The 15,688-nt window shown below is 51.6% G+C and overlaps 8 protein-coding genes across 8 annotated transcripts in view; 4 read left to right on the top strand and 4 right to left on the bottom strand.

The window, feature by feature from the left end:
* The first annotated feature begins 658 nt into the window (after nt 1–658).
* On the top strand, nt 659–2,706 carry BJX67DRAFT_107542 (nucleobase:cation symporter-2 family protein). Its single transcript, XM_071024263.1, has 2 exons — nt 659–1,102; nt 1,152–2,706. Exons 1-2 carry the CDS (start codon nt 844–846, stop codon nt 2,627–2,629), a joined length of 1,737 nt encoding a protein of 578 aa, XP_070886171.1. The 5' UTR covers nt 659–843; the 3' UTR covers nt 2,630–2,706.
* Nucleotides 2,707–4,458, bottom strand: BJX67DRAFT_107598 (MOSC domain protein). The gene is made up of 2 exons (XM_071024264.1): nt 2,992–4,458; nt 2,707–2,884 (listed from the first exon to the last, which is right to left on the bottom strand). Exons 1-2 carry the CDS (start codon nt 4,328–4,330, stop codon nt 2,784–2,786), a joined length of 1,440 nt encoding a protein of 479 aa, XP_070886170.1. The 5' UTR covers nt 4,331–4,458; the 3' UTR covers nt 2,707–2,783.
* Nucleotides 4,459–4,628: 170 nt separating this feature from the next.
* BJX67DRAFT_107494 (uncharacterized protein) lies at nt 4,629–6,154 on the top strand. Its single transcript, XM_071024262.1, has 5 exons — nt 4,629–4,801; nt 4,861–5,068; nt 5,124–5,176; nt 5,227–5,849; nt 5,899–6,154. Exons 1-5 carry the CDS (start codon nt 4,759–4,761, stop codon nt 6,085–6,087), a joined length of 1,116 nt encoding a protein of 371 aa, XP_070886169.1. The 5' UTR covers nt 4,629–4,758; the 3' UTR covers nt 6,088–6,154.
* On the bottom strand, nt 6,100–7,490 carry BJX67DRAFT_107449 (uncharacterized protein). Its single transcript, XM_071024261.1, has one exon. The coding sequence runs from the start codon at nt 7,250–7,252 to the stop codon at nt 6,221–6,223; it is 1,032 nt and encodes a 343-aa protein (XP_070886168.1). The 5' UTR covers nt 7,253–7,490; the 3' UTR covers nt 6,100–6,220.
* Nucleotides 7,491–8,404: 914 nt separating this feature from the next.
* Nucleotides 8,405–9,799, bottom strand: pre8 (proteasome core particle subunit alpha 2). Its single transcript, XM_071029114.1, has 5 exons — nt 9,628–9,799; nt 9,552–9,571; nt 9,452–9,502; nt 8,778–9,380; nt 8,405–8,726 (listed from the first exon to the last, which is right to left on the bottom strand). The coding sequence occupies exons 1-5, from the start codon at nt 9,669–9,671 to the stop codon at nt 8,608–8,610; spliced, it is 837 nt and encodes a 278-aa protein (XP_070886167.1). The 5' UTR covers nt 9,672–9,799; the 3' UTR covers nt 8,405–8,607.
* Nucleotides 9,800–10,068: 269 nt separating this feature from the next.
* BJX67DRAFT_372097 (uncharacterized protein) lies at nt 10,069–11,069 on the top strand (the record flags this gene model as incomplete). The annotated part of the gene is made up of 2 exons (XM_071031200.1): nt 10,069–10,884; nt 10,938–11,069. The coding sequence occupies 2 exons, from the start codon at nt 10,069–10,071 to the stop codon at nt 11,067–11,069; spliced, it is 948 nt and encodes a 315-aa protein (XP_070886166.1).
* Nucleotides 11,070–12,396: 1,327 nt separating this feature from the next.
* On the top strand, nt 12,397–14,728 carry BJX67DRAFT_107049 (uncharacterized protein). The gene is made up of 2 exons (XM_071024257.1): nt 12,397–13,567; nt 13,628–14,728. The coding sequence occupies exons 1-2, from the start codon at nt 12,606–12,608 to the stop codon at nt 14,595–14,597; spliced, it is 1,932 nt and encodes a 643-aa protein (XP_070886165.1). The 5' UTR covers nt 12,397–12,605; the 3' UTR covers nt 14,598–14,728.
* A 53-nt stretch (nt 14,729–14,781) lies between these two features.
* The window catches only part of BJX67DRAFT_107147 (amidohydrolase family protein), a 1,305-nt gene continuing 398 nt past the window's right edge, over nt 14,782–15,688 (bottom strand). The window contains exon 2 of the mRNA XM_071024260.1: nt 14,782–15,655. Within this exon, the coding sequence (XP_070886164.1) occupies nt 14,941–15,655 (715 nt within the window). The 3' untranslated portion in view covers nt 14,782–14,940. The remainder of the gene's footprint in view (nt 15,656–15,688) is intronic.

Below are 15,688 nucleotides of genomic sequence, written 5' to 3'. Positions count from 1 at the left end.
CCGCACGGGCTCGCATCCTCGGCTTTTTCAGGAATAATGAAATCCGTCCGGGGTTTTCGGGTTGCGCCACCGACGGTTCTCTGACATCGAAATGATTCAATATAAAAGCGCTAGAACGGTAGCTCAAAAGGCTATCAGTTTGAAGCTTCTGGTGAAAACACCTGCCATCGACCTCTGTGACGTCAGTATGGCAAAATATATCCCGGGCCAAGTCTCCCAATGTTCCCTCTGTTAGGGCCTCAGGCAGAATAGCGACAATGCCAAGGAGTTCCAGAAGACTTCCATGGAGGAACTTGTGGGAACAAATTAAGTAATGCTTGACAAAAGCTATTAACTAATACAAATAAGGAACTAAGTTTAGTTAACCAACTTGTCTGTTTAAGAAATACTTCTTTAGTAGAGTTTGCCCTGCATTTTAATCCCTGAAAAGAACTATCTAATAGGCCAAAAAGTTCAAGACAATAAAGAACCATCACCACTGCAACTTGTGCAACATGAACCTCTTGGTTGGGGCCAAGCCGCGTGGCAGAGGCCGACTGCGTGCCTGGGATTCGGCGCCGCCCGCCTTGTTTCCGATAAGATTTTTTGGGGCCACTGCAAGAAGAGCCCCAGCTTATCTCAAATTAATTTTGAATGATGGGGTTGATAACGGTTGGCATTATTCCATTCCTTCACGAACTTCCTTAACTCAGCCCTGTTTATCGATTATAAAGAGAGCCGGGCGGCTCAATCCAAGAAATTCCCCAAAATTTGCCCCCAAGCTAAGCGAGGCGATCCCCGCACGGAGTCAGCTTCTTCGCCGCCGGATGTTGCTTCAACATTGACCTTTCATACACCGTCAACATGGATGGCCCAGATCAGATCGGGCCGGACTTCAGCCCCAAGAGGGGCTTCCGCCATCGCATGCAACGAGTCCTCCGCGCCTTTACCACCAAGGACGGTCTCATCGGCGACTACGACTATGCCTTCCTTTTCATGCCGAGGTTGCCGTTCATAAAGAAGGCCAGGAGGCCAGCTCCTTTTTTCGGCCTTGAGGATAAGATGCCGGTGGTCCTGGCTTTGTTATTAGGATTACAGCATGCGCTGGCGATGCTGGCTGGAGGTACACTCATAAATCATGAATCTCTCCACGCTTGTGCTTACCCGCGTAGTGATTACTCCTCCAATCCTTCTCGGCGGGTCTGCCGGTGCCAACTTCGGTGCTGAGGAATACCAATATCTCGTCTCAACCTCCCTCATCGTCTCCGGGCTGCTTTCAGCCATCCAGATGTTCCGCCTTCATGTATACAAAACGCGCTATTACATCGGTACTGGCTTAATTTCGGTGGTGGGAACCTCATTCGCGACGATAACCGTAGCAACGGGGACGTTCGCGCAGATGTACTCCACTGGATACTGCCCCGTTGACGAGAATGGCACGCGGCTACCCTGCCCAAAAGGCTACGGAGCGCTGCTAGCGACCTCATGTTTATGCTCTCTGTTGGAGATCGGGCTTTCATTCATGAGCAGCAGGCTGCTCAAGGCACTCTTTCCTCCTCTCGTCACCGGCCCTACCGTTTTCTTAATTGGAGCGAGCCTCATCACCAATGGGATGAAGGATTGGGCCGGTGGTTCCGGCACATGCGGCAACAACCCAGGAGACGGCTCGCTATGCCCTAGCGCAGACGCTCCCCACGCTCTTCCCTGGGGCAGCGCTGAGTTCATTGGACTTGGTTTCCTCGTCTTCGTAACCATCATCCTCTGCGAGCGATTCGGCTCACCTATCATGAAATCCTGCGCCGTCATCGTTGGCCTTCTGATCGGGTGCATCGTCGCCGCCGCCTGTGGCTATTTCGATCGCTCTGGAATCGACGCTGCACCCGTTGCATCTTTCATCTGGGTGAAAACGTTCCCGCTACACATATACCCACCACTCATCCTTCCCCTACTCGCCGTATACATGGTGATCATGATGGAATCGATCGGCGACATTACAGCCACCTGCGATGTCTCCCGACTCCAAGTCGAAGGCGCAACCTTTGACTCCCGCATTCAGGGTGGCGTCCTGGGAAACGGCATAACCTGCCTCCTCGCCGGTCTCTGCACAATCACACCCATGTCCGTCTTCGCCCAAAACAACGGCGTCATCGCACTGACGCGCTGCGCAAACCGCAAAGCCGGCTACTGCTGCTGCTTCTTCCTCGTTATCATGGGCATATTCGCGAAATTCGCCGCAGCCCTCGTCGCCATACCCGCCTCTGTCCTGGGCGGAATGACGACCTTCCTCTTCTCGTCCGTTGCCATCTCTGGAGTCCGAATCATGTGCAGCGTGGACTGGACGCGTCGGAATCGCTTTATCCTCACCGCTTCGTTCGCGATTGGAATGGCGGCAACGCTGGTTCCGGATTGGTTCTCGTACGTCTTTACGTATCAGGGTGATAATCACGCGCTGGAAGGTCTGCTCCAGGCTGTGGAGCTGGTCATGGCGAATGGGTTCGCTGTTACCGGGTTCCTGGGGTTGCTCCTTAATCTCCTTTTACCCGAGGACCCAGAGGATGAGGCTCCCATAGTCGAGTCCGATAATGATGATCTTGAGACTTGCATAGCGGAGGCTGAAAGTTCATCTCAGGCTGAGAATCTGAAGAAGTGATTTGTACTGTATAATAGACAAATTTGGGAGGGTTTTCGCTGGATATAATTGGACATTTTGCATGTACACTTCGTGACGTTCTAGAGGTTTTATATATATACAAGGCGGTACATAGTCTCGTAGCATATCGTACCCAAACGCATACAAATAGCGTCTACACACCTTCCACAATCTCCCCCGGTGCCAGCATCTTAATATAAACGTGCTCACCCGTCTCAAGAACGGAAATCGCATCCCCAACCCGAATCTGAAATTCTGTATTTGTTAGTTCCGGAATTATCACCTTTTCAAACCACACAAAGCACGAATAGAAGGAAGCGATAAAAAAAAAACAGGAAGAAATAACAAATACTAGTACACACCTTGAACGGCAGGGACACCCTGCATCCCCAGACAAGCATACCTCGTCTCACCCGGGTCGATCCTCCGATAACTTCTTAGCGTCGCGTCCGGTTCGGCGGGATGACGGACTCCGGTATCCGGGTCGACGTTGGGAAGTTTGCAGCGGATTGTGCGGCAGACTGTGTGGATGATTGTTCCTTCAGTATCTCGTTTCCCTTCTCTTAGTATTCCGTTGAGAGAGGAGGATGATGATGAGGAGGAGGAGGTGGAGGTAGAAGAAGGCAAAATACGTATCCGTTTCCAGTCGTCCTCAGCAAAGGCGCCAGGGCCTTGGATGATGACGTTCGCTCTGAAGCGCCGGATACTTAGGTGTGGGATCGCAATTGCGCAGCGAGCGGCGACGTCTCTAACACTGGAGAGGCTGAGAAGGTGAATTGGGTATGCGTCCGCGAAACCCGTGGTGGGCTGGAAGCCTAGATCTTTCTTTCTAGGGGCGTTGCGGAAAATCTCTCGATGGCTGGACGAGCATACGCGAAAGAGGGTTATACGGCCGTTTTCTCGTCGTTGCTCGGTCCCTGAACAGGCGAGGAAGCGATGGAATGAGTCTGGTATGTGTTTTCCGTAGTCGTAGGCTAAGGGGGAGTCTTTCCAGATTTTGACGGGAGTGAGGGAATAGGTGGTTTCTTGATCAGGAGGAGGCTTTAGAGGGATGTGGAATGACGTTTCGCAGGGGATGAGCCCGAGACAAATCCCAATTCCCAGTAAGGCCGAGTGGAGGATGTTACGGCCTATGTGCGGATAATATACCACGAGCACGCCCTGGGATTTAACTTGTTCGAGATCAGGAGTATAGCCCGGCGCTGATGGATCGGGAACCCAGATTTCGGGACGAACAAGGGCCAGTTTGTTGAAGCCGCTGTTGCGGAGGGTGCGGGCCACCCAATTCGTGCTCTGGTTTTCGCCAGATGCACAACGGTCAATCTGACTTGCCTGTGTTGATTTCACATTTTCCGCAAAGCAAAACTGCCTGTCGTGGAGAAAGCCGGTGCTGACTACGTGTGCAATATCTAGCTCGATGCCAGCGCAGCTCTTAATGGGGTACGTAAAGAGAGCCTTCACGCGCCACGCAGGTCGTCCTTGCGCATCCGTGGAAGGCGCCGGGACGCCATCGACCCATTTGGGGTCGTATTCGTCAGACAGGTTGCTTTGGTCCAGTGGCAGGCCTAGCATTCGGCAGCCCTTAGGAGCTCCATTTGAAGATGACCGAGTTATAGCCCAAAATGTGAAAAGAAGGGCGCCGGATATAGCGAGGACGGTGTTCACGATGGCGGCATTTTGCTGGGTTGAGTCTTCCAGCATTGCTGGCTGCGAGGATGCAGAGAATTTCGCACGGTGCTTGAATGGGATTATGGTCAAGGTTTAGATAAGCGTCTTTTTGGGCATTAGGAGCTATACCTACTCCGGAGTATATTCTTCAAAGATTCAAGACCTCGAGCATTCAAGCTTGAGAAGCTGGGTTGAATAGAATGGATGGTTCTGATTGGTTGAGCATGCCCAGCTGGCGTGTTTCTCACGTGATTCAGTCACGTGAGAAAGAGACGCATTTCCCTTTTCGGGGATGCTTTGACGCTCGCAAGCTCCAGCCAACTCGAGTATCCTCATATTCTGAAGAAATCGGCGCGACTTTGCGTAAGTTCGCAGGATGTCTGATTGTCGTGTAATTATGTGATTGGGTTTAGAGTTGGTTCACCGAATTATTGTTGGCTAATCACATTGGCGGCGTCGGCATGAATACTCAGGAGTTGCTCAGCCCTACAACTCAGCGATCTCGTAAGTATTTAATGTCTGTAGGCCTGCCTATAGATGAGATTGACGTTGACAAATTGCAGGCCCAGTTGTCTCGTTCCCCGCCTCACAATCCCTTCAAGCATCTGCACCTCTGAGAGCGGATGCAGTCTCAACGGGCCTCGCTCGGCTGGATGACGCGATCTGTCCTCGTTCTAGAGAGGCAGAAGGCGATTTCGTCTCCCAGGGGATTCCCCAAGGCCATGTGACCGAGATCTTCGGCCCCCCTGGCGTAGGAAAGACGTCTTTGGCGTGAGCTCTACTCTTCCCGACTTAGCCTGAAGAGGGGGACCTAACAGAGAATCAGGTTGAATATTGCCTCAAACGCGCTGCGAGCTGGGAAGAAGGTGGTTTGGATCGGTATTAATCACTTGCTCTCCCTGCTGAATGCGGGCTCACAACACTCTCAGATACTGGGTCTCCACTCCCACGGCTACGTCTGCGCGATACCCTGCGAAAATCAATTCAGGAATGCGGATGTTCTCAGACAGTCGAAGAACTAGTCCAAAACTTAATCCTCTTTAGGGCTCCGTCTCTCCCCCATCTACTTGCACTCATATTCCATACTCCATCGAGATTCCCACCTGACAGCTGTGATTTATTGGTCATCGACTCCGCGTCAGGACCATTTCCATCCTACTTCCCCAACCCTACTGAATTGAAAACACGCCTAGCGCAGTTCAAGTCTCTCGACAAAGCCCAAGTTCAGTGGCTTATGAACAGGAATTCAAATGTTACGAGCGACTTAGCGAACAAGTTAACAAGACTCGCGGCCACACACCACACGGCAGTTTTAGTCATTAATCAGACTCGGACCAGGATCAGGGGTCAGGTTCGAGCAACCTTATGTCCAGTACTGGCTGGTGGGGGATGGGAGAGCAGTATTAACACACGGATCGTTTTGTATCGTGATTTCCCGACGACCGAGGAAGACATCCCGAGCAAAATCCGATTTGCTGAGGTGATGAAAAGGTCTGGGAAAATGCTAGCCTTGCGGCTTCAGGAGAATATTGTTCCGTTTGTGATCGAGATGGTAAGCTCTACTCGCCCCTCATGATACGTCATTGCTCATAGGCAATTAGGATGGCTTACGCACCCTTGACAACCAGCCATCACCTCCTATGGCTGCGTGGGATTCGAATAGAGCGCACGAACTAACCATGCAAAGGAAGCGCAAGGTTGACGAGATCGCAGACAGTCAGGATGAAGACGACTCAGATGATGATTATGGATGGCTTGACGGTGACGACGCCAGTGATATTGAGAAGTAACATTTGATTGAGGTCGCGGGGTTATTAATGATATCATTCACCGTTTCTACGACACCATCTCTACTATGCCGCCGTTGCGATGTGTTGGAATCACGAAGCAGCCTGGCGACTGGGCTGCTTGCAGCTTTCGCTCTTAAACGACCCCTGTATTCTCCTGCGGACGCCGCTCGACCCACGTCGAAACCTCCGTCATCGCCAATATCTTGTCTTCCGGCACCTCGATCGGTGCTCGATGAGGCTGAGAACCTTTCGAAGCTGAATTGATGACCGAACCCCGGCCAAAGCGTGATCCTCCCTGTACGGCCGATGACACTCCACCTGGGTTGTTGGAAGCCTGCAGAGACGCCAGGTGTATCGGGCTCCCGATCAGGCCTGGGCTTTTATTTCCGTGCACCACGTCGACAAGCTTCCCGAGTACCGCAAATTCTAGCTTCAGTTTGACGCTGTAGATGAGGCCTTTGAGGGTGATCTGGACGGCATAATAACTGGCGTACTCAAGCCCAAGCAAAATCAGGTCCATGACGACAATCATAACGTTGATGCCCACAAGCTGATGCATGATCATGCGGTTCTGGCGGCTGGACCCAAGTTGGAGCAACTTTGTTGTCTCCCAGACATATAATGACGAAATTATGACTTCTTGAACGGTGAATCCGGTCATTTGGATCTTCTCCATGATGTTATAACCCCCCGCAAAGCCAGATTTCTGCGTGCCAACGTTCGTTCCATAGGTCAAGACGGTTGTTGGCGCATGAAGTAATAAGATATTCGCGATGATCATATGCAGAACACGGCGAAGTACACGTTCATCTCGAAGCACGAGATGCAGCCGGGAATATAAGACAAAAGCTTGTCCTGTGACCATCGTCCACCAGCCGATAGTGAGTATAGTGACGGAGAGGCTTGAGGGCGTTTCCTCGATGAAGAATTTTAAGAAAAACCCGAGCGAGTAGGGCATAACTCCGGCAACTCCAGAAACCAGAAGGCTATAGAAATATAGTCCCTTCCAGCGGCGGAAGGTCGAGAGCACCAGAACAACGAGCTCAAAGACATTATAGCAAGAGAGCGCGATGAAAATCACCAAGGCCGCCTGGAGTCCATCTCGGTCCTTTTTGAGCTGTCCTGAGATCCCATCCATTGGACTTTCGGTGGATAACTCGCTCATGTTGCGGGATCAAAAAATATCTGAATGGCAGGTTGATGCGAAGAAACAGAGGGGGAAAAAAGGTCGAAGGGTGCGTTCTCTTCAACGAAACCAACAAACCTCAACATTGGACAGCATTTCAAAATTGCCTGGAGAGAAGCCCACCATCCACTCCTAGGTTGGCGCTGTTCGAGATGCAAAGCAACTACTGGTACCCGCTGTCGACCCGGGTCACAGATGCTGCGGTGATCTTATACAAGACAAAACAATGGCACACACAGACCACTACTCCATACACCCAAATATTAAGCAAACTCAACTTTGAACCCGTCGAACTTGACTGACATGTCACTCCCTTCCCATGTCAGTAGCAGTCGGATGCCGCGTAAACGACATCGGAATTGAGGTAGACAATCGGAGGAGTGGCAGTTCTATCGGGACTCTAGCTAAGCGCTCACAGGCTCAACAGCACCACGATGAAATAAAAATGAAGTGCGATGTTGGAGTGGTACAGAGTACCCATTGAGATCAAACCCACCGAAAATACTTCTAGGGTTGATATTCGCGGCAACCATTTACATCCAGCCCGACGCGGGTATCTCAAACGGAAAGGATCTCTCAAACAGAAGGAACCTCTCTACGCCTACGCAGGTGAAATCCGGGGATGAGGGCGATCAAACAGACTTTGACTCGCACAGCTTCACCTCCAAGGATTAGGAGCGACAGGGGTTGGTTATCCGCCATTCCAATGAACCCGCTCGAAGCCAAACAACTCCATACTTGGCAGAAGCTCGGATGGACTCGAATTCCCGATTGGGTGCTTGACTAGGCTTTCCGTTTGGGAGGTTAATCAGCCCACGCCCTTCACCGGGATGATCCCTCCGCTACTCTTTCTCCCTCGAGGATATTGCTTCGTTGCAGGGAATACAAGGAAAGGAGAGATTAAAGTCGGTGTGCGTAAAGTCCTGCGAGGAATCTGCTTCAGAGAGTGTCACTTGTGTAACAAGTCATGTCGCGCGCCGGTTCCGGGAACGGGGATGGCCTTGGGGGTTACAAGGATATGTTAGGCAAACCGCGTGGCGATGATAGGTCAGCTGTCTACTCGTTGGAAGGGGCCTCTCGAGAGCCCATGGGTTTCTGCATTACGTGACGTTGCTACATTGAAGACCGTTCAATTGCAGACACTCGGATGCATTTATATCATCAATGGTTCTTTTGATCAAGATTCGCGCCTCGATGTTTCATCAGCCGTCCAATCATGTGGTTCATGAGGCGAAACGGTCGTAGGCAGCGCAAATTATGTAAAACGCCATTGTCAGACTCAATAGACGTCTATTATGCTACAAGTCTCGACTAGATCAACATAAACGAATCTCTCATAGACTGGTCAAATAGTCTTCAATCTCCTCTTTCGTCAGCTTCCTAAACCTAGGTCCACGGGACCCTTCGACGCCTTCGAAGCCAAGCAGATGGTCAGCCGGGGGCCCAACGATACCTAAATCAGAGGATTAGTATATCGCAGGTTTCCAAACTTCAAAAGGCTCACCAATCTCTATCGTGTCACCGTTCATCTCGCCCTCAATTGTTTCCTTTAAGGTCAGCAACGCAATATGGATGGCATCTTCGAGCTCAAGTCCCTCGGTGTAGCGCTTTTCAAGGAACGTCTTCGCACTCGTGGCGTGTTTTCCGATAGCCGTTGCCTTCCAGGGGTAATAACTGCCACTTGGGTCGACCTGGTATAAACTAGGCCCACCCTTCAAGATACCGCCTGTCTTTCCCGTGGCCTTCTTCGGTTCCTCCTCATCTCCCTTCTGGGCCTGGGGAGTCTCGGGTTCAACTCCCTCATCCCAACCCGCGATCAACAAGCTAACACCGTATGGTCGGACACCACCGGATTGGGTGGCTTCTTGCACAACACGTGCAACATCCTGCACTAAAATCCTAGTCGGTGGGTATTCATTATAGATGCGCTTGTATCCGGTGTGAGAGACTTTGCGAGCCTTGTCGACGAGTACTCGGTAGTCGGGGCCCATGCCGGCGTAGACCATACCGATGTCGGGTGTGATGAGGGAGATCTTAGAGAGGGAGGGAGGGTCGATCAGAGGCGAGGAGGACTTCTTTTCGGTAGCAAGAACAATTCCGTTCGTTGCTGATTGGAGGAGAAACGTAGTTAGTAGCTGCTTCTAGCTGGAAGTTCCTTTCCGGAGGGGTGGCCCGTACCTTTAATTCCAAGAGCAGTAACACCTTGGTTGACCGCGTTCAATGCATATTCTGGCCCAATTAGCATGATAGCTTTAGATCACATTGCGATAGTATTTACCAATCTGCACGAGCTTCCCGCTGCAGCAATATTAGCGACTGTTGATCCATCTACACTTGTCTGGAGCTCCGCTTACCTGGGGGAGAAGGTGGTTAAGGAGAAAGAATATCTGTCAGCCATCGAGACGTCTGGTCACCTCCGCAAGCTTCAAGAAAGGCCGATTAGCTGTTGGAGGGAATGAGAAAAGATGTCTGAGATGGGAAATGGCCGTGGGGGATTAAGATGAAGCTTCATTCAAGAGGGCAGGCGACAGGATGTTGACGCAGCTTTCAGGTTGGTTTGGCGCCAAGCCGCTGTAGGCGGTGACGATGGACACGCCAGGAGGAGCTCTTTTCGGTCGGCTTCTCTCCACATCTTCAACTTCACAGCTCGCAATTTTTTCTGTCTTCTTCCAACTTTTTCAACTATTGGTCAAAGTACTGGGCTTTTTATTGATGCATCTGGATACCCTAGTCATCCATGTAACCGATTGCTTTGCTATGTCATACTATGAACCTATCCTGACTTCCTGAGCACCATGGACGGGCTGAATATGCCAACCTGGCAATTCCCTGCGCAATCCTGGCGCACGGCTCCCGCCAGCTCTGAAGGGAGCCAGAATCCGGATGATACCCAGCAGGCTGGTGAATCAGATGCCCCTCCTCCTGAGCCGTCCACAAGACATTATCCCAATCGCGTGTGCCGCATCTGCTTGGAGTCGGTGCCTCCGACGTTCGTCCCTCCATCAGAGCATGTTCCTGGATTCCTCCAGCGTGAGCCCCGAGTTGTGTACGAGTCTTCTGATCCGGAACTCGGTCGCCTTCTTCGGCCTTGCAAATGCAAAGGATCGTCTCGTTATGTTCATGAGGGATGCCTGCAGACTTGGAGACATGCCGACCCAAGTTACGGCAGGAGACATTACTGGAATTGCCCTACCTGCGGATTCCAGTACCGGCTCGAGCGTCTCACCTGGGCTCGTTGGATCAGTAGCACTGTCACCCAAATCACATTAACTTGCGTTATCCTAGTTCTCACCATCTTCTTGCTCGGTTTCATTGCTGACCCCATCATTAACCTTTATGTTGATCCTGTGGAAACGATTTACTATGCCGAATATTGGGAGGGCAATAGTTTATCTGACTCCAGGCAGGCTAGTTGGCTTGAGCACTTCTTGAAGGGGATGGCGTCTCTTGGGCTGTTATCTTTCATTCAAGTCATTTACGGCTTGTCACCATGGCACTGGTTCAACGTGCGATCCTCCACTATTGTTCGTGGCCGGGTTAACACTGGGAGAAGCCGAGTATCCTCCCTGAGCTGGGTTGTCATTGTACTCGGTATCGGCAGTTTCCTCTGGGTATGCTTCCGTCACAATTTTCCCGGCGTCTCGTCAACCGCTAACAGTCGCAGGCCGTTTACAAAGGAGTAAGAGCTTGGAGCCGCAGAACGCTAGAAAAGGCGGGTGAGCGAGTTATGGACGTTCCGTTACCCGATGACGACGGTGATGAGGCTGAGGAAACCGAACGGCCGAAAACCGAGTAACATACCCAACTATTGCCCCTAGGCTGCGCTGAGCCGTCTCTAATATTGCACAACTTTAAGTTGTCACGCTCCTGTCAATGACGTGCCAATCAGTCAATGTGCAAAGAACAACTTCGATCCTCTTAACCTCAGAGTAATCTGAGAAGCAGATACCGACTGGGTGGAACGTTTTGTCCCTTCCTGTTCATCTACTTCGTCATATCAGATATTCGGGGGAGGATTGGACTGCATTTGACTCGATCCATTCTGGCGTCTCCTGTGGTGGGCGTTTTTGATTGAGGTGCGGTACACCATTTGTCACGTAGCTCGATTTGATATAGCGATGAATAACAACCTATCTCTTCTCAGACAGATCAGTATATTTTGCTCGTAGGTTTGGAATTTGGTCTCTACTCACCGAATTGCCCAAGTTCCGAGTCTCCTCTCCTGACGGCCGACTCGCACCCAAAGACCGGAAGCGCTGCTGCGTCGCATCCTGATTATTTGAGAGTCTCCATTCCGAGCCCGGGAGTCGACTACCTTCAGATCCGGCCTTGAAGTCCCAACACCTGGTCCAATCCTTTCGGAAGAAGTTTTGAAAGTTTGGGTTTCGTACCTGGATCTTGAACTTGAGCTCGGAGGACTAGAGTCCATCATCCTGCTGTTCAGAGAGCTGGATGTTACTGGGTGTATTATGAGGATTGCTTGCTAACGTTGTGCCGCCAACTTGACGTCTCAACGCCTCCAGAGACTGGGTTACGCCGATTCAACGCGAAATTTGCCGTCATCCGATGCAATCTTCATTACCCCCGAGCTCTCAGATCTTGGTTGCCATATGTGAACATGCTCCAACTTAGCTCACGGCCTCGAAGAGCTTGACGATAGCTTCTTGATACCCATTAAAGAGATAGGGACTGGCCTCCGAGCGTCGAATGCTCCAACTACGGTCCCAATCTTCGCGGTCTGAAGAAATTCAGTCTTCATTACGTCACTTAGTGATGTTTAACACAATTTCCCAGGTTGATTCACTTAAACCCGGTTATACCCGTTCAGCTTCTTTTGTTTTGCGCGCTTTATCAGCAGGCAAGCCAAACAGCTCTATCCATGCCTTCTTTTGCCGTCCTTCACTGCGAAAATGACAGAAAGAGAAGAACCTAGCTTCCTAATTTCTAGGATTAGCTTGCTGATTGGTGGAGAGGTTTCTTTCCTCTCATGCCTGCCTGGGGTTCTGAGACCAGAAACATCCAAAGTGGATGTTGGTGTGCATGAGATGCGCTGATTATCCACCGGAAATGAAAACTTCATGAATAGGTTTTTAACAGCGCATTCACTAAGAAGAGGCAGGAAGAGTTCTCATTTCTGTTATAACAACCCTCTTTCTCACATTGACTGAACTTTTCCCTCTTCCCTTCCCTCCCCCGGGTCCCTACCCTCCTTTCCCACCCACCTTCTTTCGTCAATTCCCCATCCATCTCAGGCTTTCTGAAGCATCTTAAGCTGTTTATCCGTCCTTTGTCAAGCTCTACTTCTTTCCTTGAGACTTGAGCCCCCTCTACAATGAACGGCTCGGCCGGGCCTCCCTCTACCCCGGTGGAGGAGTCCTCGTCCACTCGCAGAGCTTCTTTGAACGATGAGCAGCCCTCTAGCTCTCAGGGTACCGCGTATGGTGAACGCATACAGGACGCTCGTCATTCCTCCCCGCCCGTCGTGAATGGCGAAGAGCCTCCTGCGTACGGAGAGCCTCCTGCATACGAAGCGGTGCCACACAGCCAGCTCTATCCAAACGCTTCGGGCGAACCACTCATTACTGGAGAGGCCCAGTCCACCGGCAACGACGGCCACGGCAACAGCGAGATTGAGCCTGCTGCCCCCGAGCGTGCTCCATCGCGTGGTTCTACAGTAAGCACCGAGCCCTTTCCTGAATATGATGCTAGCACGGCCCGTCCCCCCTCAGTGCTTTACCAAGCCCAAGTGGAAGCTTATGAATACGCCCTATCCAAGTTGGCAGAGGACATCGCCAGGGGTCGTACCATTCAGGACACCGACCCCCCGGCGTATACCAGAGACCACCAGGTCGCTAATGGAACGCCCACGGCTGCAATGCAAGACGTGCCGCCCTGTCAGGAGCTCACCCACCATGACCACTATTGCCATGAGAACGAAACCCGCAAAATGAATGTGCGAGCCAGAATCAATCGTATGCTGACTCAGGAGAGTGTGTCGGCCGGGGTTCGCAGGCAATACACCCTCCTTGCCAACATGGTGATCGAGCTGGAGTTTATCTTATTCCGAGAGAAAAACTTTCCTAGATCCCCGCTCACTCTTGTCACCGATTATGATCTCAGGAAGATTCTCAAGTTTGGCATGGAAATTAACAGATTCTTCTCTCATCTTGCGTGTACCGTCCGCCAGTCAAAGGCATTTGCCCAGCACTCCCTCCGTTTCGTGCAGCAGACTGAGCGCCGGACCGACCTGACCGTTCTCGAACGCTATCGTGCGATGTCTAAAATACTCATAACGTAAGTTCCTCCTCTGTCTCATTAACGTGAAACAGACAGTGCCCTAACTTTACCGGTCAGGCCTCACATGTTCCTTGAGACTGAACGCCCGTTCGAACAAGAGCTCGTAGAACTCTTTTTCCAATTCTATGAGACGTTCTTTTTTGACGATTTCCACTTTATGTATAACAATCACTTGGCTGAGCATCTCGCCAACGGTGCAGTGGCTCCTAAGCTGATCAAAGTCGGCTCCCTGCTGCACACCGTCAATACAACCCTGTATCAGCTGGTCGACAACTATCGCGTTATGAGAAACATCAATATCGATATCGGTCAGCGTTTTATTGTTCCTGTCTTGGAGCAGCTGTCTAATATCCCCGGCATCTGGGACCAATGCCTCCAAGCTACCGAGTCAATCAGGAACCAAGCCACTGACCAACGTGGACAGGAGACCCAACCGGCACTCCCTGTTCAGACCGGCGCCCGCAACTCTTGCCAGGCCGCCAACGTCAACAGCACACACCGGAGCTCGCCAATTCAGGGTGAGATCCTCGATTATGACGAGTCCCGAGACCCCGTCGCGGAAGGATATCGGTTCCACAGCCAAATCGTGGATCTCAACCCCTCCAACGCCACCCCCCAGATCCATACTGAGGACCAGGCATATATCCCTTTTAGGGCCGAACCCCAATACAGAATCGCCGTCCGTCCGCCGCCTTCCAACTGGCACAATCTTCTGTGGCTCGACCAGCGCCCCCGTGCCCAGCCCCACAACCTCTGGTACACCGCCGTTGAATACCTTCACCCCTATGAAGGTCGTTACATTCACGCGATGGTGCAGAAGATCCGTGATAATGCTCCTTTCAATTTCCGCTACAGCCGCATCTGGGTGCCATCTCGTCAGGCCTCTGAGTACCTGTCTCACGGTCTCCTCTATTTCCCTGTCCCCTTTCCCGGTTACCAGAATCACGTCCACTACGATGACGGCGCCTCGCAAAGCAGCTCTCTCCTCTTTGATCTCGTGGAACCTTCTGTTCCCCCTAGTGCCTGAGATGCGATGGACTACATGTTATTGAGTTATTTTGCCATACGCAGACGTCGACGCCGTTGAATAGGAAACGGAACACTGTTATCAAATGCTGGAAAAAAGCAACACCGAAAAAAAAAATTGAAAATCAACAAAACAACCGGGAAAAAAATTTATGTCAATTCGTGTTAACAGTGGGATTTGAAATCACAATGGGTCATAGTTACTTGTATCTCGGAGCGAGGCACGCCTCCCTATCATGTCGATAGATAGCTTCAGATAGTACATGAACCCATGGAACTTGTTTAACATCAGATCCCCATCCCTCTCTCGTAAACCATCTTCTGTAGACATTTCGCGGGTCAAGCTAAGCTTCAGAATCCTTATACTTGCCCAGCTTAAACAACCGCTTCGCATTCTCCCTTCCAATCTTCACCTTATCCACCAGGTTCAACTCCGCCCCGTCAAACCAGTCACAGGCATCCCCAAACGTCTCAAAGGGATAATCAATCGAGAACAGAATCCGATCCGCCCCAACCTCACTCATACAGAAGTTCAGCGTCGTCGTCGAAAAGTGCCCGCTCGTCGTAATCCAGAAGTTGTCCGCGAAGTACTCCCGTATCGTCCGCTTACACGTCTCCGACAGGCCCAGGATCTTCTTCCGGTCCTCGAACCAGTGGTTTATCCGCCACATGTCGAAGGGGATGTGCTCGCCCAGATGGCCCAGGATGACCTGCAGCTTCGGGTGGCGGTCGAAGACGCCGTTCGTTACCATCCCCAGCGCGTGAAGGGAGACGCCCTGCGCGAAGGAAAGCGGTGGGCCGATGAGCCATTTCCGGCCCGCCCAGAGCTTGTTGTAGATTGTTCCTGTGGGGTTGCGTGGGTGCAGGTAGAGAGGGACGTCGAGGTCTGTGCAGGTCTTCCAGAAGATGTCCCAGGTTGGGTTGTCGTAGAAGATCATGTCGTCGCCGTCCGGGCCGGCGCGCTGCGTGTCGTTTACTAGGGCGCCCTTGAAGCCGTATTTCTCGACGCAGCGGCGGAGTTCGGTGGCGGCTTCTTGGGGGTTGTGCATTGACAGTGTGCTGGATGTTCGTGTTAGCGTTTCTCTTTTTTTT

Source organism: Aspergillus lucknowensis (genome assembly GCF_044049455.1).
Source record: "Aspergillus lucknowensis strain CBS 449.75 chromosome Unknown BJX67scaffold_20, whole genome shotgun sequence".
Taxonomy (NCBI): domain Eukaryota; kingdom Fungi; phylum Ascomycota; class Eurotiomycetes; order Eurotiales; family Aspergillaceae; genus Aspergillus; species Aspergillus lucknowensis.
This window is presented reverse-complemented; position numbering and strand designations above follow the sequence as displayed.

Coding starts and splice junctions, on each gene's coding strand:
- BJX67DRAFT_107049 (XM_071024257.1), top strand. CDS start 12,606: ATGAACGGCTCGGCCGGGCCTCCCTCTACCCCGGTGGAGGAGTCCTCG. Junction 13,568..13,627: donor ATGTCTAAAATACTCATAAC/GTAAGTTCCTCC, acceptor TTTACCGGTCAG/GCCTCACATGTTCCTTGAGA.
- BJX67DRAFT_107449 (XM_071024261.1), bottom strand. CDS start 7,252: ATGAGCGAGTTATCCACCGAAAGTCCAATGGATGGGATCTCAGGACAG.
- BJX67DRAFT_107542 (XM_071024263.1), top strand. CDS start 844: ATGGATGGCCCAGATCAGATCGGGCCGGACTTCAGCCCCAAGAGGGGC. Junction 1,103..1,151: donor GCTGGCGATGCTGGCTGGAG/GTACACTCATAA, acceptor TTACCCGCGTAG/TGATTACTCCTCCAATCCTT.
- BJX67DRAFT_107494 (XM_071024262.1), top strand. CDS start 4,759: ATGAATACTCAGGAGTTGCTCAGCCCTACAACTCAGCGATCTC. Junction 5,177..5,226: donor GAAGAAGGTGGTTTGGATCG/GTATTAATCACT, acceptor CAACACTCTCAG/ATACTGGGTCTCCACTCCCA. Junction 5,850..5,898: donor TTCCGTTTGTGATCGAGATG/GTAAGCTCTACT, acceptor ATAGGCAATTAG/GATGGCTTACGCACCCTTGA.
- BJX67DRAFT_107598 (XM_071024264.1), bottom strand. CDS start 4,330: ATGCTGGAAGACTCAACCCAGCAAAATGCCGCCATCGTGAACACCGTC. Junction 2,885..2,991: donor GGGTGTCCCTGCCGTTCAAG/GTGTGTACTAGT, acceptor TAACAAATACAG/AATTTCAGATTCGGGTTGGG.
- pre8 (XM_071029114.1), bottom strand. CDS start 9,671: ATGGCTGACAGATATTCTTTCTCCTTAACCACCTTCTCCCCCAG. Junction 9,572..9,627: donor TTAACCACCTTCTCCCCCAG/GTAAGCGGAGCT, acceptor ATATTGCTGCAG/CGGGAAGCTCGTGCAGATTG. Junction 9,503..9,551: donor CGGGAAGCTCGTGCAGATTG/GTAAATACTATC, acceptor TAATTGGGCCAG/AATATGCATTGAACGCGGTC.